At 33.5% G+C, this 24,163-nt stretch overlaps 3 protein-coding genes across 4 annotated transcripts; all 3 read right to left on the reverse strand.

Moving 5' to 3' along the window:
* Nucleotides 1-687: 687 nt before the first annotated feature.
* LOC114384609 (probable serine/threonine-protein kinase SIS8) lies at nucleotides 688-10,945 on the reverse strand. Of its 2 annotated transcripts, none has more exons than XR_003660738.1 (13): nucleotides 10,400-10,945; nucleotides 9,657-10,097; nucleotides 9,127-9,230; nucleotides 7,079-8,142; nucleotides 6,492-6,532; nucleotides 5,521-5,589; nucleotides 5,338-5,438; nucleotides 4,978-5,056; nucleotides 4,496-4,594; nucleotides 2,407-2,475; nucleotides 2,209-2,258; nucleotides 1,954-2,137; nucleotides 688-1,339 (listed from the first exon to the last, which is right to left on the reverse strand). XR_003660738.1 is itself a non-coding variant. In XM_028344315.1 (13 exons), the coding sequence occupies exons 1-13, from the start codon at nucleotides 10,784-10,786 to the stop codon at nucleotides 1,246-1,248; spliced, it is 2,775 nt and encodes a 924-aa protein (XP_028200116.1). In that variant the 5' UTR covers nucleotides 10,787-10,945; the 3' UTR covers nucleotides 688-1,245. The 2 variants fall into 2 exon arrangements, 1 of the variants encoding a protein (XP_028200116.1); XM_028344315.1 differs by having other exon boundaries at nucleotides 1,954-2,130.
* A 2,812-nt stretch (nucleotides 10,946-13,757) lies between these two features.
* LOC114383664 (protein CHUP1, chloroplastic-like) lies at nucleotides 13,758-19,595 on the reverse strand. The gene is made up of 7 exons (XM_028343388.1): nucleotides 18,602-19,595; nucleotides 16,096-17,040; nucleotides 15,736-15,867; nucleotides 15,293-15,474; nucleotides 15,054-15,165; nucleotides 14,533-14,676; nucleotides 13,758-14,107 (listed from the first exon to the last, which is right to left on the reverse strand). Exons 1-7 carry the CDS (start codon nucleotides 19,337-19,339, stop codon nucleotides 14,027-14,029), a joined length of 2,334 nt encoding a protein of 777 aa, XP_028199189.1. The 5' UTR covers nucleotides 19,340-19,595; the 3' UTR covers nucleotides 13,758-14,026.
* A 1,114-nt stretch (nucleotides 19,596-20,709) lies between these two features.
* Nucleotides 20,710-22,942, reverse strand: LOC114383090 (spore wall protein 2-like). The gene is made up of 2 exons (XM_028342685.1): nucleotides 22,812-22,942; nucleotides 20,710-22,089 (listed from the first exon to the last, which is right to left on the reverse strand). The coding sequence occupies exon 2, from the start codon at nucleotides 22,057-22,059 to the stop codon at nucleotides 21,157-21,159; it is 903 nt and encodes a 300-aa protein (XP_028198486.1). The 5' UTR covers nucleotides 22,060-22,089; nucleotides 22,812-22,942; the 3' UTR covers nucleotides 20,710-21,156.
* Between the last annotated feature and the right edge of the window lie 1,221 nt (nucleotides 22,943-24,163).

Raw genomic sequence — 24,163 nt, forward strand, 5'->3', positions numbered from 1 at the left:
GATTACTTTTGGTCCATTTTCAAGATTATGCAACTTTGGTTCCTCAAAATATTTATTTCACATTTGGTCACTAATTAGTCTGCAATCAATTTTTTTTTTATGAAAATTAGCAAACTAATGATGACCAGACACTAGATGAGTCAATTTTGACATGATACTAAGACATATGCTTATGTGACACTAACATTATGTTATCATAATACTAAGGACTATCACATCATGATTGGACTCTCACGTTAATCATTTTTGTTAAAAATTAATAATACAATCTTGCTAGACCAAAATTATTAAATTTAAAAAAAGTTGAAATCAAATATACAATAATTTTTTAGAACCAAAATTGCATAATCATCACAAAATTATACGGAGCAAAAGTGAATTAAAGCCAAAATTAAAACTAATTTTTCAAATAATGAGGGGCAAAATATATTATATTCTTAATTTAAATATGTTGAAAATATTAAGTTTTTTTACATGTTATCTATTAATATATATATTTTTTATGGAATCCATTTATATATTGTTATTCACAATAAAACGACAGTAATTGAAGATCAGGAATCTGTCATGTTATCTATTAATTTAATTGCATAAAACGACAGTAGTCCTTTTATATATTCTATGACATTAAGCGAATAGCATAGTAACGACTATTTTGAAAACTAAAAATTCAAAACATTACTAATATTCCCATAAAATTTTTGGCAATTTGGATATTGCAGTCCATGCCAAATATAAAATTAGCCTTCAAGAGATAATGATCATAACAACTAGGAAGTACACTTGCTCAAGAAAAACTCAAGCTGAGTAACGGGAAATACATAATGTTCTTTTTTTCTGTTTTTTTTTTGTTCTTTTTCTTTTTTACATTTGCATGAGAACCTGAGAGATCGCATGTTACAATTCCAAATAAGACCTCTACAGACAAAGAATAATTTTGTACTTTTTTTTTTTCCTTTATGTTTCTTGCCTTTCTTCCCTCTGGGGATTCTTCATTTGTACCTACTCCAACTAAACCTCCACTGCACTTATGCAGATATTGGGGAGGGACCCTGCTCTTTTCTGAATGGGTTGTGTCCAGTCCCAACTTAGAATGTACCTGACACTTACCAGTTCAGCAATATCTTGATATGTCAAGATGGACGAAAAAAAGAAAAGAAAAGAAAAACTTTAGCTGTTCTGGTTCTTTGAACCAAGGAACAGCTTTAAGTATTATTACAATAGCTATGTTATAGACAACTTCGTTTAATGTGTTGAGCTTGTTTTTGGGACAATCAAATGTTGAAGTCGGTAAAGACGAGACATCAGTTGTGAGAATGATGGCCGCAAGTGTGGCTCCCTGCATCAAATCAAAACCATCCCAACTAAAAGCAATCAAACAAATAGAACAAACCAGTATTATCAATGTAACTATATCAATAAGATTTTTTCACTCATTTAGGTTTTCCTTATAAATTTCTAGTCTTTACTTATTTGGGTTCTAGTTCTTAATGACCACTTTTTCGTGAAGCTATGGTCCCTATAGGTTCAACTTATTCTGGTTTTGGTTCCCATAGGGACCAATATCTAAAATGAACATATCGACCAAATCCCAAATGGATGAAAACTACAAGGAACAAAATTTTATTTAAACCATCAATATATAATTAAAGACCAAGGTTTATTCTGATGCATATTAACTTGTCATTAAATTATTATCAAAATCATAACTTTAAAAAAGCAGGAAGATAGCAAAACTTTGATAATTACAGCAGTGGCAATCTGCCCTCAAATTTCTAGACAGCAAACTTTGAAAAGGGCCTCTTTCCAAGAATTGTGAATCTTAGTCCAGATTCTAATGTCATAAAGAGATGGAACATGGTTACTAAACATATTTCATATCTTCATTTGACATTCAGAGTGCTAGATATTAAAATAACAATCAGAAATCCCAAGTAGAGAAATAGAACTTACGTTTGCCAGCAATCACGTATTATTTGTGCCACTACTGGATTGACATCTTCTGGAATTTCAAGCCGTTTATTTTGGAATCCAACAGCTCCAACAACCTGCATTGGGTTCAAACCTTGCCAGGGAATTCTTGTGGTAGTCAACTCCCACAAGATCACACCAAAACTATACACATCACACCTGCAAACTTTAACCATCACATCACGAACTTCAAAATCATATTTCCATGAAGCTGACACTGATGCAGAATTAACTTACTTCTCATTGGCTGGCTCATTTCTCAAGACTTCTGGTGCCATCCACTCAGGCTGCAGGCAAAAGATATATTTAGTTTTTTTAATTGTAAAAATTATATATCCTACAATGAAACCAACTACGGCGATAATTTATATCAATGGTGAATAAGGAGTAATAACAGAATTTCCAAAAGATTTTATCCAAGTTCTGAAAAGTTACCGTTCCAGCACAGGATTTGGATGACAAATATGTATGGTGCTTCATTCGTGACAGACCAAAATCACAGACCTGTGAAAAGACAAACAAACAATAAATAATAATAATAATAATAATGATAAGGCTTTTCAATTATGTCACAAAAAGGTGAAGGCATCACAAGGCAAAGAGAAAAGCTCTGTTTTTCATCAAGCTTTAATTAGAATGAATGGTTAAGTTAATAAACTGTACAACAGTTCTATGTGTATCACTTGCTGGAGTTAAAAGTGAAAATAAATTATTTACAGACAATTCTTTAAAGATTTTGATGCACCAAAAGCATAAGAGTCATTTATAACAAATCCAGTAACATACTTGCTATGTAAGACATAGTGTTGGACACCAGTCTAATGCCATATTAATTAAGAACTACTTGAAAACGTTTTAACATGTGCCAAACATAGCTTAGGCAACTGTCACATGATCACATACCAGAAATTTCTGGAATAGGACGCATTTGACTCTGTTAAAGAACAAAACTTCAAAGATTTTATTCACTATGAGATCTCTCTTAACAACTTCCTCCAATGTCCTTCTTAGTCTCCCTCTCCCCCTATTCACAGCACTAGAAAACATACAATCCACTCCTCTCATTGATGCTTCCAATGGCCTTCTTTGTACAAGTCCAAACCACTTAAACCAAATTTTGTCATCTTTTCCTCAATCAATGTCATGCTAATACCTCCCCATATAAAACAATTATGTATCTTGTACTTTGTTGTGTAACCAGATATTGATCTTAACATTCTCATTTTTGCTACTCCCACCTTTTTCTCTTGTCCCTTTAAAGCCCAATATTCACTACCATAGTGTATAGTCAGACATATAACTATACAATAAAACTTGCCTTTAAGTTTGGTAGATACTTTATGATCGTAAGTGATCCCTAACGCCTTTCTTCATTTTATCCATCCTGCTCATATCCTGTGTATGACCATCCTCATTAATTTTCCCATCATTTTGTAATATTCATCTTAATTGAGGGCGAGCCCTGGTGCAGCGGTAAAGTTGTGCCTTGGTGACTTGTTGGTCATGGGTTCGAATCCGGAAACAGCCTCTTTGCATATGCAAGGGTAAGGCTGCGTACAATATCCCTCCCCCATACCTTCGCATAGCGAAGAGCCTCTGGGCAATGGGGTACGAAGTTTTTTTTTGTAATATTCATCTTAGGTATTTAAACCTAGAAACTTGTGGTATGATTTCCTTGTCTCTTGCTAAAATGGTGATGCATATACTTTGTCTTACTCCTACTTAAACAGAAACCCATTTTGTTTCCAAAGTCTATCTCCAAAGCCCAAGTTTAAAGCTAACTACTCTCCTTGATAAAAGTAATTCTCCCATCTCTCTTTGATATCTTGATCTATAACCAAAATTTTCCCCCAATATCTAGATCTGGGACCAAAACTTTCCCTTCTTCATCCTTAATACATCCTTCTTCATGACCCAAATATGTGGTTTTCCTTTCTCTATTTCTAGCAAAGCTTATATATTGTATGTTCTTCATTCTTTGTCCCAAGATCTTTGTAAAATTCTTCAAACGCTTTAGATCATGTTTCACTCACAGTATTCCTTGCCTCATTTCTAGCATTTCGATACCTTGCCCAATTTTCAGCAATGTTGGACCCATGTAAGGCTTTAAAACATTCTCTTTTGTTTCTTACCTTGTCTTGAATACTTCCATTCCACAACAAAAGTTCCTTACCTCTCAGTCCAAGACCTTTTAAAGCACGTGCGTCTAATAAACTTAAAAATAAATCATTCAAATAATACAACAACTACATCAATAAAATCCAACCACCAATTTATTGAAACTATAATAAATAAATTGATATTTCTTCAATTTTCAAATTGGTCAGCAGAATAAGTTTGTTAATAATGGGGAAAAAACATATTTATTACTCTTTTTTACCTTTGGTAAACTCTAACAAGCAAGCATAATTGTCTATTTTCACTCTCAATGGTTTTATTTCTCTCTTCAAGCAATCAATTGATATTCCTTTTATTTTCAACATTGTGAATTAAACTCCCAAGACAAAGACTTCAAGTAGAATACCTTAACAACCCAATGCCTGTCAACAAGAAGATTTGGAGACTTTAAATCTCGGTGGACAATGGGAGGATGGCTCGTGTGCAAGTAATTCATTCCCTTAGCCTGACAAGTGCACGGTAAATTCACAATAAGGAAAGAGAGAAATAATATATAAAGTTAAAATGAGGATTATTTGTGGGGTTCTTGGTGAGAATAGGGTGACCCTCAACATTGGAAATCCTTATGGTTCAGTATGAAGGGTTTGATAAGAATATTGAAGCTAAGGTTGTGTGGCAATGTGTTGTTTATACAGTTATTTGGTTGGAGAGGAATGCTCATATTTATAAGGAAGTCTCTGAGCCCCTACACTTACTTTGGGATAGAATTATATTCATGGCCTCTATTTGGTGTTCACCCTATGGCTAGTTGTATTTCTCCTCTCTTCTTTCTAAGATATTTCTTATTTCTACTACAAAAAGAATGGGTAAGTATTAACAACTTCATACCACATCTAGAGCCATGCGCAACCGTTTCTTCTCATCAAGTCGAAGATTGGGACGATGCAATAGCCTATATAAACTGCCTCTGTATGCCAAAGACAAATACACTTTAACAAGCAAAACAATAATATAGAAAATCAACTAATTGATTTGGTGACCAAGGACCGAAGTTGCAAGTTGGCTATATGCCAAAACACAACATCAATAAAACAAAATACACTGTACAGTATCAATAAAGGAACATTTCATATCAATATATAATAGACTTTTCAAGAAAATCACACAAAAAAAAAGTCCATACAATTGCATCCTTCCTGCAATCTCCCAACCAATACTACGTAACTTAATGCATAAAACAAAACTGACCTTGGAAGAAACTCTGTCAAGATAGAGAAATGTGGGGAGCGAGTAATAGCTCCCATGAAGAGCACGACATTAGGATGCCGCAGCCTTATCATGATCTCAACCTGCAAAAAGCAATAAATGGGCATGAATATTATATGCGCATATGACTGCCTTATACATGTGCATATAGAGACAATAGCTTACTTCAGATTTGAACTGAGCTAGCGCATCACCAGAGAAATCTTGGTCCAGAAACTTCTTTACAGCAACTTCCTGTCATGCCAACCCATTCATGCCAAATTACCAAAATCAGCACACAAAAAAACTACTAAGTACTTTCACAATCAAAGCAACTCTTGTATAAGAAGATCTTCATATATGGATACAAGCAACAAGTTCCAACACCAAATCAACATGACATAAATGGAACCAGGAAGAGACATATGGCCACATGTGTCTATTTGCATAAGGAAAAAAAACAGTGTGCATATTCGTCCATATTTCACAGTCAAATAAAAGCAATTTATTAAATATTTGACAGTCATATAGAAAGAAGGAGCAAGTTCAAAGACCTGCATGAAGCCAAGTTATCAAAAATAAGATTAATGCTAGACCCATTGTCACCCCTAACTCTATTGGAATCTGAATAATGATTGATCTTGATTTCAAGAATGGTTAACAGAAAAAATAATTGGTAATTTACCAGCTCCTGAGACAAGCAATTTCACTTCATAAAGTACTATTGCATTTTACACTTTTTAATTGTTTTAATGAGCATGTAGATGTAGACTAGGTCAAGCCTGAACATTAATTAGTGTCCTCAATAGCATGGAATTACAAATTTCTGCATAAGTGAGAATTTCATGGACATTCTGGGTTCTTTCTTCACAAAATTACTCAAGGAATAGACTTAATTGAGTAAGTAAAAACATTGTAAGTTAAACTGTGATCACAAATTCACAATCATAATATGACATGAAACAAGACATGGGGGCAACAAATATTAATGTGCATTTTAAAACTTAAGCACAAACCAAAATGATGAAGTCATTAAGGGGTTATCTGAAAATTTTCAGATTACATAATTCCAGGAACTTATTAAATAGAACGAAATCACAACATTAGAAAGGAAACTGTTGATGTACTGAAGACAAGAAAAATGTGAGTGGACTTACAGTGCCATTGCAATCAGCACGATAAACTTCACCATAAGAACCTACAATGACATGTGTTTACAAGGTTAGAATAAAAAAATACATGGCGCATAGCATATTTCCAACCAGCTTGTACTAGATCTCTATAAATGAAATATATTATTATATTAAATAGCAATATCTAAAATTCCAATTCTGTGTAAAGAAACAATTAAGATATTATAAGTTCCCAATTATCTTTTTAATGGCCATTTTGTTTAAGCTTAAAAAAAGTGTTCTATGATGCAATGTGTTTTAGACCTCTTTTCAGAAACTACTACTTTTAGCTTATGACAAAAGCACTAAAACAACTTTTTTCAAGAGGCCTTTACATTTTTTTATGGAAAAATTTACAGAATTATTATAAATATTTTAAAAGCAAATGCTAGGGCACAGGTCAGCTAGACCCTTTTTCAAAACATATGCTTTAACTAAAAAAGCAATTTTTTATTTAAATAAAAAAAGTGCAAAAAAGGAGCCCTAAAAGATATTTATACATGTAAAGCCTTATGTTTTTATATAACTTTTATATCTAAAATATAACATTTAAATCCAGGAAATACACTTACCAATACCAATACGCTCACCAATATCAAGATCCTCCCATTGAATTTCCCATTCTGAGCTTTCGCCAAGAACTGGGTTAACTTCCTTGTTTCTACCATCATAACAATCTCCATTGACCCCCATCTCATTTATTAGAATGGCTGAATCTTTCCGTAATTCACTGTTATTTAAAGAAGCTTCAACATTGTTTCTAAAGCCATTTTCTTCATCTTCACAGAAACAGTCAACCCCATTATGCATTTTGCAGGAAAGAGCTGCCTTGGGCAAGGAAGATTCAGGACGCTTTTCTTTACATATCTTATGTGAATGGATAGAAGCCAAAACAACATTGATTGTGTTAGATTGCTCTATGTCATTATCTCTATCATAAACATTTACAAACCCATTCCTTGTATTACTACCCTGTGAAAAATTGTAAAATTCAACATTCCTATGCAATTCTTTTTGCTGTTCCGCTAACCAGTCAGCTGATTGACATAACTTAGTATCACTGGCAGAGCCCACCCCATGTGAGGGTATGAGAGAGTTGTCAGCTTGAACAGAATCAACAATGTTTTCATTTACTTTATCTACACCCCTATCTTGGGGATTTATATCTGAAAAAAGATCAGGAGGAGGTAAGGCACCACTCTCTACTAGAACATTATGCAGTTTTTGGGCAAATTCTGGGTCCTTTGCTGCACTGAGAACATACTTAGAGACATTTTTTACACGCATATTCTCTGCAGGTGATGGTTCTGTATGAGATGAGCATTCATATGCTTCTGTATGTTCAAATCTCCTTGTCTCATTTACTTTAACAAGATTATTTTCATCTGGCTTTGTTTGACTGCCCATAATTAATAATTCTTCTGTCTGGACCCTTTCCATTGTTGAAATTCTACTACAATCAGAAAAGACTCCCAGCACACCAGTTCCATCATCTACCATTGAATGTGTCTTGCTTGGTAGTCCTACAATCTCTGAGCAACCCCTAACAGCAAAACTGTTGTTTCCAAGCTGGCTGCTGGGTACCTCAGCAGGAATTAGAGTGCCAGGAGCACCCATCATATCAATAATGTATTCGCTGCATCAGTACAACGAATTAATAACAATACTTGAAATTGTTCCAACATAAAGTAAGACCTGTACTGTTTGGGTTATCAAAAGGCCATTAGCCAAATATGCAGAGAATAATGCTAAATGATACTACCTCCGTCCCTAAATATAAGACTCTTTTTTCAGATTTGCTTGTCCCTTTTTATAAGACTCTTTTCAAGTTGTCTTTTGCATTAATTATTTTTTGACCAAAATATCCTCTGTTACTTAACAATAAATGCTATGAATTAAAAATTTAAATGCATTCTCTCTCTTATAAGGATTGGAGAAGAAGATTAACATGCATTAATTAATTAGGTAGAGAGTAATTAAGTTGAAAGAGAGATGGTGAGTTCCAAAACAATTAAGGATAATTTTGGAAAAATAATACAAATTGCTAACAATTTTAATGCTACTTTCTTAAAGGGTGTGAATTAGTTAAAAGAGTCTTATATTTAGGAACAAAGGTAGTACAAGATAAACAGTTTGTGGTTCAATTCCTTTCAAAAAAGTAAGTTCATGTGGAGTAACTTAAAGTAATTTTAAATATCAAAATATGATTAACTGCAGTTAATGTAATCCAACGAATTAAAAAATCATTCCCTTACAACCTAAATCACAGACATCACAATATCCTCTGGTTCATTGGTTCATTCAACAATGTTATATACTTGTTAATTACACAAAGGTGGACCAGCTTCCTCATCACATAGGAGACGCAGAGTTTTACAAAGCAGCAGAAGTAAAAAAATGGAAAGAGTGAAGTAAAATTGATTTTGGAAACCCTGCCTCTGAAGTCTGGATCACCATGATGATGAAGTGTAAACGTGCAATGCAGAGTTTCTAACTCAATAGAACATATATACCAACTGTCGCCAATTACATCATAGGCTGACTAAAAGTGTCTATTGAATTAAACTACCTTAAAAGCAATAATAAAAAGGGAAATAACATTCTACCGTAAGATAAATACCTTCCATCATCTGCTTTAATCAAATTCACAGCACCATCGTCAGTTCCAGTATAATAGCTCCCTTTTACCAGCATGCAGGGAATGTTAATCCTATCAGCAAGTACCTAAGCACCAGAAGACTGAAGTTAGCTTTAGTTGAAATCAAATAAATTGCATGAACCTGACCAACTTTGAAATTGAAGGTAACATAGAACTAAATGCTTTCTGCTAAAAAGAGATAAAAGAAGTTCATTTTAGTCTTGCACATATTAATTGTTTAATAAAATGTAAATTTTTCTGTTAAAACAGATGATAAGCATAAAAAAATGTAGTCATAGCATTTGAATGATTGATTTTAATGACAACACATGTCAAACAGAACAAATAACATGGCCCATACCAGTCCACAATAAAGAAGAAAAAAAAGCCTTTCCACATACAATTAGATGATGATTTAAAATTGCAAAAAAGCAGTTAGTCATCTTAACTCAATTGTTCAAATTTGAATCTCCCATGCAAATCTCTAATCAATAAATTGAGGCAAATCTTACCTTAAAAAGTAGGGCTCGGTGACGTGAAAGTCCGACATCAAGACAGCCAAGGGGAAGGACAATGGTCTGCATAGAATCCCGTAACTCACGACCCCTCATAGCCCACATCTTTGTAAGTTTCTCAGCATTAACAACCGGTCCACCCATTCTATTAACAACAACATCTGCAAGCTTCTGAAGCAAGCCACTCAAAACCAGTCCCAGTTCAGAAACACAACACTCCTCAACCAAACTACACGCCTTCCTCTCAAGATGATTGAGCTCAAGATCAACCACATGGTTCACCAAAATCACCTCACAATCAACATCTCCCGAGACAGAAGCCGTCTGCAGATCCACCAACAACGGCATCTTCCCCCGCTCAACCAAATTCGAGGTAACTCCATAAACATCATAAAACCCATCCATCACTTTCTCATCATAGCCAATCACATTGTAGTTCTGCCAAATTAACAAAACCACAAACTCTCAAAAACCACATTTCCAAAAATAATTCTACTTAACAGTTTCATTTTATTTCCCTTTTCAATTTCAAGAATTATCTATTATCTATAAATAGCACCAATCCAAACTTAATCCAGTATCCAAAACAGATAAATAAATGAAAAACTACAAAAACAAAACAAAACTGCCATTAAATATCATTTACAGTAAACTAATTGGCTAATTTCAGTTACGAGAGATAGAAAACGAGAAAATGCTTTATATAGAAACGTTACCCTAAATAATAATTAAAACATTACCCAATATCGAAGGGATTGAAACTGAACGAGGGCATGAGTGTCAGTGAGGGAAGCAGAGTAACCGAGGCTGATCTGTTTGGCGGCGTCGATCTGGGCCGATTCGGCGGTGTCGCGGCGATCGGAATCGGAGGCGCTGATTGCGAGCGCGAGTTGCATCTGAAACTCCTCCTCCTGCAACAAATTGAAATCGGCGACCTCGTTTTGCGCCTCGACGACGACGGGGCTCCGATCCGAAACGACGGAGGGAGAAGGGAGCGTGGAAGTGGAGGGAGGGGGAGTGTGATTGTGAGCGTGCGACGACAATGCGTTGTGATTGGGACTGGGGTTGATGGTGGCAGCGCCACCACCGATGTGAAGCTTTCTCAGCAGGTGCTTCATCTTTGGCATCGATCATCGACCACTGTTAATCGATAATCAAGATTGAGATTCGCTTAATCGCTCCTATTCCGTGCTTTTGCGCTTGCGTCTCGCGTTTTCCGTTTTTTTGCCTTAAACCGTTCCTTCTTCAGTGTTTCATTTCATTCCCTCCACTTTCTCTTCTCTTCCTCTTCCTCTTCTACTCTCTCTTCTTTTTCTTTTTATTTTGAAATTAATTATTATAATAAATAATTAATTATTAATAAAAAAATCACGAATATTCCTTAATTTATTTGTCAACTATTAATTTTACTCTAAATTTATAACTTTTGTTGATGAAGATTTTTTTACATACAATAAAAAAAGTTCTCTAAAATAAATAAATTTTGGCCATTCCAACAACATTTGATTTTATGATTTTATTATTACAGTTGGTTGTTGTTGCTGTTGTTCTTTCTTCAAGTCGTCTCTCTGTTATCTCTTAAAAATCATACAATCTTAAAATTGAATCATAAAATTAAATATTAACTCAATTACATAAATAATACAGAAACAGGTGAGGAAGGACAGCAGAGAGCAAGAGGTGTGATGGGCAGCGTTTGATCTTGGCCGTTGGATTCATTGACCTACCAATAGTTTGACATCGTACGGCTGTTGGAGAGAAAAAAGTCAAAGCGTGTGATCCCCGTCAGAAACCACAGCCACGAATGAGATTTGAGAATGAGAATTCCAATCGTCTTATCCTTCTCTGTACGCATAGCATGAGCTCGCGTGAACAAATTCTTAGACGCAAATATATTAATTTTGGTACTTCTTTTTGTAGAATAAGTTAGTAGTTAGCATTGTACACAATAAATATTTCTGTAAAAAAAAATTGACATATTAATTATATTTTAAAATTATGATTATTTATGTACATTGTAATATATTTTTAATTTTAATTATTAATAACTTCTTTTTAAAAAATATTTAAATTTAAGTTAGAAGATTGATTGAAATAAATAAGGAATTAAGTTAAATTGTACAGTTGATATCAAAAGTCTAAAATAATATATTATAGTATGTATGTTAGGAGCATAAAAGCTTCTGCAAAATAAATGTTAGGAGCATAAAATGTCTAAAATAAGTGTAAGATCTCACTAAACATCTATTTTGTGAGATAATCTTTTTTTAATATTTGTGTATAAAATTTTGTTAAGTGAATAACAGTGACACACCTTAAATAAGATTTATTTCTCTAATCTAATAGGCTTGAGAACATATGTGATATCTTACGCGATAAAAAGATTGTCTAAAATAACTTCAACAATTTATTATAATAACATTAAATATATGGTAAGGAGGCTACTTTATTTTTAATTTTTACAAACGTTACTAAATATTTTACTAAATACCTAAGCATCATCCAATTACGGTAACTAAGTTAAGTACACTTTATTAAATTTAGACTAATGATGATCAACTCTAATTAATGAGGTGCTAAGTCAAATGATTGGAGTTATTTATTAGTTCACATGAAAATATTAGAACTCCTACGAACCCTACGTTGGAATCGTCACTGTGAACTCCTACGGCCTCAACAACGTTTATTTTGTCATTATTTTTAAACGTAAGTATGTGTTTCTTGTTAGCTTTCTTTGTTTTTTTATTTCCTACTTGTAAGAAAAACCCATTACTGTAATATTTTTAATTTATTTATTCAGTGATATAAAAAGTTTGGAAGGTTAGTTAGGAAACTAAAGGAAAGTGTGAAACTATCAGACAATGAATTGTAATTTGTCCTTATTTTGAAGAGATGAGAAGTTAGAGAACGATCCTCTTTGGATACTAGTTGTTTCTTTCATCGCAGTAAAGTACAAACAAGGAAGTTTGTGTTTTATTCAAAGAGGTAAAGAGGTAAATGTTAGGAAATTTTTTATCATTAAATCATGAATAATCATATAAATTAAATAATATTATATTTTAATTCAAAATCTTAAGATTAAAGTTTATGGATTTTTTTTTTACTTATATGATTTTTAACTTTTTTATTTTTATCCAATGTAAATCTTCATATTTACACTTGGATTCAATAATCACACTTCATTGTGTTATAAATGCATATTAGTGATTATTTCTTTATTGTGAAAAGTTTGAGTAAGTTGAATTTTGAGAATTCATCCAAATAAAGGCATGCCTCAAGGTTGTTCATCAACAAAATCTTCAAGTTGATATTAAGATTTAAATTGGCATCCTTAAGAAATACGAATCCAATTCTTATCAATAGGATTGTTGTTGGTTTCATTTGCTCACATAATGAGATATTTCCCGTAATAATCCGCTGCATATTTCTTTGGCGAATTTTCTTCATTCTAGAAGCATTGTTTTATCTTCAAATACCCAAAAACAATGTACCTAAAATTAAGGTATGCGTGTTTATTGTATTCCAGTTTTGTTTGCTGTGGAGCATGAATACTTCAAAGACACTAAATTTGTACCCTGATTTCTTATCTTAACGGCAAATGTTTTGACCGTGAGAGAAATGCGTGCTATGATATCTTCTTTACTAGAATTTTCTTATGTGACTTAGGAATAATTTTATTCTTTTGCGCATTACCAACTTTTAAAGCATTTTTTCATTTATTATTTTAGCAAATTATTTTCAAAGATGATTGATCTGTCTAATTATAATTTTTCATTTATCATCGTTTAAAGCAAAATTTCAGTTTACTTGATTTTTGGTAGTGCTGCATGCTTCATGCAGGACTGTACAATGTACATTTATTGCTAATGCAACAAAATTACATTCATGAATTTAATGGGTTTGGGGATTTTTGAACTGCGATTGGTTGGCAATTTTTAAAGGGTTGTTTTTCATTTAATATTTTAACATAAAGAATATTTTAAAGGTTAAGATCTCTATTATTATAAGTTGGGGTTTTGCCAACCTTTGAAAAGTGAAAACTGTTATCTGCCTGTCAAAGTAATTAAACAGTTCTATAATTAAATCAAATCTAGTGCATAGGGATCTCAATCTACCAAATAATAATATATTTTCTCAGCTGTACTGAGTTACACAACATAATTTGATTTTAAAGTTGCTATGCTATTTTTAACCACAACTGATCTCTCCAAAAAAGACCTGGTTTGTACATATAAAACAAAATCTTGCCTATATTTCACTACCAAAATGTAATGCAATCACTGACCAAACCAATCTGATTGCAACTATGAACAAGTTAGTATATGGCTTACTGAGATGGTAAGCTGAAATCCATCATCACCATTCACTCATGTTTTGTTAAGTAGAGAAGCTAGATTGCGAAGCTCCTCAAATGCATGCATTGTTTCTGCATCAAATCCTCCTGCAAACTGCATTGACAAATAAATAAAGATTACTAGCAGTTTTTTTTTTTTTTTTATTTAGAAGAGAAGAATGATCCTAGAAAAAATATCTTTAGAATAGTTACAACATATAGTTGTCTAAGAAAAAATGCATTGAAGCCCTTTCACTTACTGTTTAGTGTTTACTGCTAACAACAGTTTAATCTATATACACTATTAGTATAACATTCAATAAGAATTTACCTTATCACCACATCATATTAATGAATAAGATGACATGGTAGAATGATCAATATGCATTGGAGTGAAGCAACATGAAAATGTTTTACACTGACAATGTATATAAAATAAACTTTTGATAATTAGAGTGAAGCAACCTGAAGTTCAATATGCATTGGAGGCACAACTTAAAAAGCATGGACTAGGATACTGAAGAATATTCCAGGACAAACCTGATGGATTCTAAAAGCAAATCTCACTCCTTGGAGAAGCATGTAATCCATTGCAGGATCTTTTTCTAATGCTGACTTTGCTTGAAGTTCCACAGCAACCCTTTTCATATACTTTTTAGCCAATTTAACTGAGCTTAGCTTTATCTGCAAAAAATAATTGTTGAATCAAATGTTGCACGTGGACTTGCATAAATATCTTGCTAGATGGATGATGGTTAAAAAAGACCTATTTTCTAGCCTTCCTAATCCACAATTTATGGGCTATCATATCAATAACTAATAAGCTGCTTAATTTTATATCAGTGCTCTAGGAAACAGTTGAACACAATCCAATATATACTATTTTTTTTTCCGTTTTGTAGAATCCATTGCTCACACCAAGTGCTAAAGTATTCTAGGATTGAAACAAGTACTAATGTTATATGTTATGATCTCATAGTATTGTTATGGCAAATACCATAATTTCCTTTTATAAACTTATCATTTACATTATGTGAGAATTGATGCACAGTATGGTGTACCTTGCCAATAATTCCATTATCAAGCATCCATTCTATTGGAATTTTAAACTCCTTGCAGTGACGCATTAATAAATCTCTTGTGCGAAGAAGGTTATATACTGTACGCTCCATCCTAACAATGAAACGCAAACGTAAGAGTCTTGCAAGACATAATTAATTTAGGGCCTCAAAAGACTTTGTTTTTTCTTCTTCATTCAGTGGTGACACAGAACACTCTTTTAGATATTTGAGTAGCTTACTTTTCTGACAATGCAACCATTTTCTTTAGAACAATGTCACAAGGTAGCCTGGGATCATCCTTGTAGGAGGAAACTTCAGATTCTAATTTTTTCAAATCTTGATAGCCAAATGCTGCTTCTCTTAATGTGTCAGCTTTCTTCTCTGGCCAATCAAAATGCTTAAGGACAGCCCTCTCATCCACCTTTGAATGCACACACAAATCATGGTTCTATCAGATGCCAAATATAAGCGTAACATTCATAACTTTACATATGAATAATAGAAATGAATCTCCTAGTCTCCTACAGATACTATGAACAATAACAACCACATATTTTAATTCCATGATGGATAATTTGGACCTATTTACTTAAGCTGAAAGTAGCAAAGTTTATACCGTAATTTGTATATGTCAATATAGCATAATTTCAAGCCACACAGTCATAAGAAAAAAGTAACTTACAAGGAAGCAAAGTTCATCATCCAGCCACTTCACAAATGCCACTACATCATCTATGTTCTGATAAACTGCATTGTTCACCTCTCTAATCAATGAATTCACAAATTCTCCCTGAGTCTCAATATCTGCCTTTATCTACATACATATCAAGGGACAGTTATTAGCTACAGAGATGTGAGGCAAATCATAAATTCAATAAATTTACTAAGTAAGCCACCTCTATGTATGCTTAAAAATAAAATAAAATCACGAATAATATAACAAGACCAGGTAGCTTAAACCATCAATAATTTTATATCATAAAAGAATTTCTCATGAAAAAAAGAGACTGAACTTATGTGCATAAAGTGGAAAAGTACTCACGGCAAGCAAATGTGATGAACGGTTTTCAATTTCTCCAATCATGCTGCTACGAACATCAGCAACATCTGGTGCATCAGAGAGTCCTCCATTTGAAGAATCCTTCCTTGAGTCTCTCTTCATAAGTGAATGGTACAATTCCACCACTTGTGGCTCTCGTTTCACCATTGTCGTGTTACTTCTTGATGCAGAATTCATAGGAGGTGGTGGGGGAGGTGGAGGTGGAGGAGGTGGAACTTGAGCTGAAGTTTCTTGTTTTGTCTTGCTAGATATAGAACATGAAGGCCTTGGAGGGGGATTAGGAATGCGTAGGGCTCTTTTCTCCACATCTGAAGAAACCAAAAGCTTGTTAGCTTCTTGGAAATTGCCAAAATGTTGTGGTCTTTGGACAATCTCCAAACCAGATTGTTGAACAGACAATGGCACTGATTCCTTTTCCATTTCTTTTGAACACACAAAACAATCAGACTGTCTTCTCTTACTCAAAACAACCTCTTCCTCTGAGTAGTTTGATCCACTGATAGAGTGTCTTCTTCTGGGGCTTCCCCCTACATCTGATTCAATCCAATTCTTCCTTATGAGACTACCTTGGAACTCTACTTGTGATAAATGATCACTAGTTATAGGCCACTTTTTTGGCTTCTTCACCATATTGAACCTATTTTCACTTCCACAATTTGAATACCTAGTGGCTTGATCAGAGAAAGAACTAACACAATCTCCACTACTGCTCACTACTGAATGAGGGCTAGATGGCTTATCTGAATTCAATGCTGAGCATGTGTTCTTCAACTCGTTTCTTAAACATGAATTCACCCACCTCAAGTAGGCAAGCTCCTCAACCTCATTCAATCTGCTTATCTGCAAACCTTCTACTTGTTTGCACAGGTCTTCATTAGTGAGCCTCAGCAATGATGCCTCGGCTTTAATTTTGGCAACAACGTCACTCTGATCACAAAAAGAAAAGGTAAATCAGCCAAACTCAAGCAAAGTTCACCCTTATAATTTTAGAAAATTATTCCTGAAACTAAAATACAAAAATGACAAGTATAAGCAACTAGCCAAATAGCAAATCATCCACCACATGTTTGAATTCACATTGGATGATCCAACATCATGTTGAAATATCAGCTAACAAGATTTTATTTACAAAAGCATATGTTTGGTTTCACGTTGAAGAATTGATACTGAGTTCAAATTTCATTGAGTTGAAACATCCTTGGGTGGTTTTTGCCTAAGATCCAAAATTTTATACAAACTGCTAACTTGCTTTTATAAATTAAAGTAACAACTAGCCAAATAGCAAATCATCCACCACATGTTTGAATTCACATTGGATGATCCAACATCATGTTGAAATATCAGCTAACAAGATTTTATTTACAAAAGCATATGTTTGGTTTCAGGTTGAAGAATTGATACTGAGTTCAAATTTCTATGAGTTGAAACATCCTTGGGTGGTTTTTGCCTAAGATCCGAAATTTTATACAAACTGCTAACTTGCTTTTATAAATTAAAGTAACAACATCCAAACATAAATCTTTTACTTTAAAATCAATTCTGACTAAAATCAATTTTGCAAATGCTCACACACATATGCTACCAAAACAAATCAATGAGCAAAAGAAATTTGGAATATGAAATGTTAAGTAATGAGTCAGAGTGCATTAAGTAATGAAGTATTGCTTAAATAATTTAAATTCGTATTAATTAATTAACTCAAACAAAGTGCCTCTAGTAATCAAGCATCTCTTCTTCTAATTTGTATATTCACCATGTTCACATCACATTTTTTTTGGAAACAGCCAAAGAATTTTATTAAGGAAGGATCATTCTTTGCCACAAGGAATGACCAGAATGACAAGAAACAAAAGTACATAAGAGCACTTAACATCGTTACAAGGAAAATATACGACTAAAGAACTCTGATGCTGAAATCTCCACCACGAGTCTAACTTCCAAAAAGCATAACACCATACCAGTCCACACGAATCAGCTACCAACACAAAAACCACAGCTGCACCAAACTCTGAACCCCACACATTGGGACTGTTTCTAAACTAAAAAACTATGTCTCAGCATGAAGAGAGTCAAGATTCTCTCAGCTCCTCTGACAAACGGCATGAATCTCCACTCGCCAAAAAAATAAAACTATTATGTGACTTTGTTCACATCACATTAACTGTATGTTTAGAGTAGCATTTGCAAAATTGATTTCAAATGAAATTATTTTTTATTCTAAAAGAAAGTTAGTAGTAAAATTCAATATAATTTTTTTTATCCAACCCAAAAATACTCAAATTTGATTAATCTCAAAATCAATTTTCCATTCCGAATCAATTTTTGAAAATTTTCTTAACCTCAAAATCAATTCAATGTGAACTCAAACACATACAACACTTACATTTAAAATCTATTCCAACCCAACAAACAACCAAACAAAGCAAGTAACATATATGTTTATGTTATCGTGAAAATGCATGAACCAAAATTAAGAAGAAAAAAAAACCTCAGAAGATTTGTTAGGACAAGCCAGCTGAGCATCAAGAGAAGAGAGCCTGCAAGAGAGGTTCCTCTTCTGCATCTGCAGCTCCTTATTCAACCTCCTCAACTCCACAACCTCCAGCTCAAGATTCTGCACTTTCACCTCCTTGTGTTGTTCTTCTTCCCCTTTCACTTCCTCACAAGTCAATGCACCCAATTGCTCAGTGAGAATGGCCTTCTCTTGCTCCAACAAATCAACCCTCTTCATAACCTCATCCACCTCACTCACTTTCTTCCTACACTCTGCAAGCTCAGCATTCAGCTTGCTTTCCCTCTCCTTTGACTCTTGCAGCAACCCTCTCATGTGATCCAACTCAGTGAACAAATCAGTGGAAGATTGTCTTCTATGAGTTGGGAAAGCGTGTGGATGAACCTGAGCAGGGTTGATAGAACATGATAAGTCGCCTATGAGGGACCTTTTCACTCGGGAGTTGGAAGAAGGCACAAAAGGTTTGTTGTTGTTCTGGTTTGTAACAACATTCTCCGAGATTGTTGTTGTTGTTGAAGATGTTAGTTTTTTGCTGGCAAGTGGTTTGGTTTTTTTGTCAGCGGAAAAGCCTTTCACAATGTGAGCACCCCACAACCTCGTTCTGGAGTTGTTGTTGGGGTTGGCTCCTTTGGTGTTTTGAGGCTTTGGGGCTTGGTTTTGGTCAGAAAATTTTGAAGCTTTGGACCTGTTTTCTGATGGGTTTTCTTCCCTCATCGTGTGGCACAGAACAAGAAAAACCCTTGTAGCTGAAAGCTAGAGAGAACGAACAAATGAAATGAAATGAGTGAATGAATGACTCGACTCGGTTTATGAAAAATGAGAGTTCAGTTTTGAAGGGAAGCTAAATAGAAAATAGAAAATGAAAGACATTGCAATGGCATAGTATGATAGGATGTGGCATAACACAATGAGGTTTTGTGTTGTTTGAGGATGTAATGCAATGATGGATAAAGAACGTGGAACTGTGGAAGCTTTGTTTTGTGATTTTGAAAGTTTGAATTTTGAAATTCGTAAGAGAGAGAAACACTGAAGAGTTTGAGAACTACGAGGACGGAGCCTGGGAACAGAGGAAATGCAACGGTCGATTTTTGGCGTCTTGGGCCCCACATTTTTTGGCCTTTTGCCTACGCTATAAAAGTTGACTTTCTTTTAAAAGAAAGTTACCACAAAAAATTATGAATGGGTTATGGCTTAAGTATACGTTAATTATGATTATTGTTGAAGAAATAAGTTTTGAATTTATTTTGAGTGCATTCTTTTAGGCTGTGTTTGTTTGGCAGGAAAGAGAAACGGAGAAAGTTACAGCAGTGAAGAAAAAGGAAAAAAAAAGCCCATTTTCTTTCGTTCGATTGAGCTGAAAGTCACGTGTAGGAAAATGGTGAGATTCACGGGCACAAATTTTCGATATTTTCCAAAGTTGCATTTCAGTTTGTATTCATTTCGGATAGCATTGATACATCATCAAAAACTAAAGACCAGAACTGTTTATCCATCTGACTTCCATTGTGGTTCATAACATTAAAGAAAAAAAAACTTTAAACTTAGGTATAATTTGATCAGCTATGATGGAACCTCATAGTCAAACATAAATTCCATTATCTACCCGTACTATCTTCAGTTTCCTTTTTTTTATACTAAGTAAATTGCTATGACACACAAACATTGGAATAGCCTTATTTTTGTACACTGCACCAAATAACAAGAATTAATCACACAAGCTCCACAGGCCATACAAAGAAGTAACCGTGGGAGAGATACTTCATTGAACAAGCTCCAAACATTATGGTAATAGCCAATCTCTTACATTTTTATGCTCACAATCCTGAAAATATCCCGTCAAAGCTACATTTAACCATACTTTTCAGAAACACAGGAGTTATATAACTTCAACATCTGAACGAAGAAAATAATGTCAAGCATCTAAAAAAATAAATTTCTTCCCACACCAAGAACTCAAGATTCTGAAATTGGATATGTTCTCTACCCAATGCAATTAATTTTAGTGTATATCTAGCCACATCTGTAACTATGGCCAGAATAAATTTATAAACAAAACATATACCATACAATCATTAAATATCAAGTCTCTGAATGGCTTTTCCATTGTACCTAGCCAAAATTCTGTGGCAGTGGCAGCAAATTGCTCCAGATCTAGTCTACTAATGTCAAAGAACCTGCTGGGTTTCAGATGACACGGTAACTATTTTTTTTTTCAATAAATCAAATGTAGTTGCCTTAAAAATATGTAAACTCCAATAGCCAATAATCCCGGGTGAGTGGTGATTGCTCTACACAGTCTACATAATTAATTTAGTATCACCAACAGCTGATGATTGCAATCAATATTTTGAATGCAGCAACATTTGTAAGACTACATGGATGTTTGATACATAAAAAACTGATGTCACAATGTAAACAATCATACAAGTGCAAATTCCTCAACAATTTGAAAAAGGATTAAACAACAATCAAGTGAGTTTATAAAACACCTAAATTTAAATATCATCGTTGTGTTTCTTTTTCCTTTTCTTCTAAGAAAAATCCCCAGTTCGATCTTCTGCATCATCACTTTTCCTATCCTTGCTCTGCTCCAACTTTACCTCTTCAGCATGTAATTTATTATTGCTTCCTTTCTCATATTTCTTTTTCTTCCTGATTTGTAAATCCAGGGAACCACCAAGCCCTCCGTTTCCACCCTCCACACCTTTGCATAACGTTTTTTCCATCTCTTTTTGTTGTCCTAGACCTTTTCCATTCACAGCCTCATCCTTATAACTGGAAACACTACTGGTACTTACCTTGTGCTTCTTCTTTGCATTTTTCTGTTTCCTTCCCTCTTCCATCCCTGCGTTGATGTCACCTTCATTGCCCTGTTCTCTGGATGAGTCAATTTCATTTTGTGCCCCATTAGGTAGCTTTCCATCAGATTCCCTCTCTCCAAATTTAACAGTGCTATCTCTGTCATGCAAGGACTCAACTTCCTGCTTCTTCTTTTTCTTCTTCTTGTGCATCTGACTCCCACCCACATTTTCTGTTTGATACCCAATAGAACCATCAACTTCTCGAATAAATTTTTCATCATCTTGACCAGCACTCCCACTGCCAGTTTGTTGCCTTTTGAACCCATTAGATTTCACATGCCCAAGCTTGAGCTCCTCGTTAATATCAACACTCCGAACAGAATTTTCCACTACCTTCCCACTGTCATTACCAGTCTCTGTTTTGTGCCTTTTGTGCTTCTTATGAGAGTGCGATGACCCAAGCTCCTTGTGGAGCTGGTTGAGCTCGTTGAAAGATGCAGAGGCCCGGTGGAGATATGCATTGAAGACATGTGAAGCACCATTGTCAGCAGAGACAAACTTTGAGAGAATTTTAGCCGCTTTCGAAACTGATATGTCTTTCACCGAAACACAATGTCCAGAGATTGTCTTCATCTTCCTCCCCTTTGGCCCTCACAAGTATACCTTAATTTTAAAAGGAGAGAAAGAGAAGGTTAACAAGGTGCATTCCACTGTTTCCAAAAAACAACTCAAACTCACAACTTTACAATGCAGCATTTGGCAAAACTTAACACAAAGCACTCCATCTACAACAAAAAATTAATTCATTGCATTCACATAACTAAATCAAAACACAAAATCAGAGATTCAAATTCCTAACACACATTTACTAAGACCAATAGGTTGCTCAAAAGAACATGAAACTGCAGGATCTGAGTTCACATTTTCACTGTAATGACCAATGATTAACACTAACAACCAAACAACTTCAAATTCAAAATAACAACCAAGCCAATTTTGGCACAAAAACGATACGAGATTCAGATATCACCCACTATTAAGTTGAAACCCCAAAATGGCTACACATAGAGATAAGTAACAGCTGATACGAAAGATGCATGGATTTGGGAAAGCTACAAACCCTAAGCTTTGAAAAAAGCCCAAAGCCTCTAATCTTATTAAAAATCAATCTTTTTTTTTTCTTTTATAAGCGAAGATTTTAATTTTATCATTGTGGATGCTTAAGCTAAGTACAAGTAATACCCACCTGAAGCCACTAAAATACATTTGGCATACAGAATGTGAAACCAATAAAAAATCACTTAAATGTTTCATTTGCTAACCCCAATTGAACTAATATTATGAAACTGAATTGAGAAGAAACAGAAAAAAAAAAACCCTAATACCTTGAACCGTTGCCTAGGGTATGGGATGTTGAATTGTGCTTCCCAGAATCGAGTTTGCCGCCACGTCTCTGTCTCAGGGAAACTAAATTAGGTTTTGTTACCAACGGGGGGTTTGGTGGCTAACGTCAAAATTCACATAGTATATTATTTCTTTAAAATTTAATAAAAAAAAACATTACTAATATTTATCGATAAATAATATTTTAACATGTGCAATGTATTAAAAAATATTTATTTTATATAACTAGTATTGATAATAAATATTTTTTAATATATAAATTATATATAGTTAAAATTAATAATAAACATTTTTAATTATATAAGTTAACATTTTAGTTTTATGATAAATAATTTATTTTGTGATATAAGATTATTTTAATTATTATAAAAAAATATGAAAATCTAATGTAAAAATAAAAATAAAAATGTTACTACCTTGGAAGAGATAAGATGTTAAGATAAATATTTAAAAAGTTTTCGTTGAAAGACGAACATAGATTTACTGTAGTCACAACAGCATGAAATTTTCAACATTAAAAATAAAATATACAAATTAAATAATTAAACAAAATATAAGTGAAAAAATTTGGACGAATTGTGACTAAAGAACCCTGCTGAGCAACTGCAGGCAATCCGGATCCTTCAAAAACAAAAAAAAACTTTTTTATCTTATATATCAAGTGTATATGTTAGAGAAATAAAAAAAATTAATATTAAAACAAATATTTATTAAATTTAAAATAAAAATATTTAATTACTATTGTTTAAGTAATTAAAAGTGTTCCAAGATGTGTATTTGTTATTTTTTTATCCTTTTTAATTAGTATTATATCTCTTAATTTGGTGGTTTGACCATTGATCTATGAAATAAAATATATTAAAAAAATATTAATTTTATGTACGCTCACACTATCCAACGTGTTGGTTCAATATTAGTCATGACTCTCGATGAAATTATTTCATACCAATACAATATTAAAAAAAAAACATTAAGGTTCAACTTATTACTAGTCAAACTTAATAAGTATCCTTTAGCTTATACACTAAATACACAATATAAGAAAAACTTATATTTTTTCGTTAAACTTGAAAATAAGCATTGAGAGATTTAGAATAACTCACAATGTTCAATAAATTAAACTAAATCCCTTATTTAAAAAAACTTATTATTAAATTATATTAAAGTTGTGTTATCTAAATTTAAATAATTTACAAATATTCCTTTGCTATTCATGTATTCAATTATGTGTAATATTTAAAATTAAAAATAGTATACGTGCAGTCGAAATTATTTTTCGATTAATGTTACTCAATTTTTATAACGAAAATACTCATACATGATTTTCAATTTA

The sequence above is a fragment of the Glycine soja genome, chromosome 14, assembly GCF_004193775.1.
Source record: "Glycine soja cultivar W05 chromosome 14, ASM419377v2, whole genome shotgun sequence".
Classification (NCBI taxonomy): domain Eukaryota; kingdom Viridiplantae; phylum Streptophyta; class Magnoliopsida; order Fabales; family Fabaceae; genus Glycine; species Glycine soja.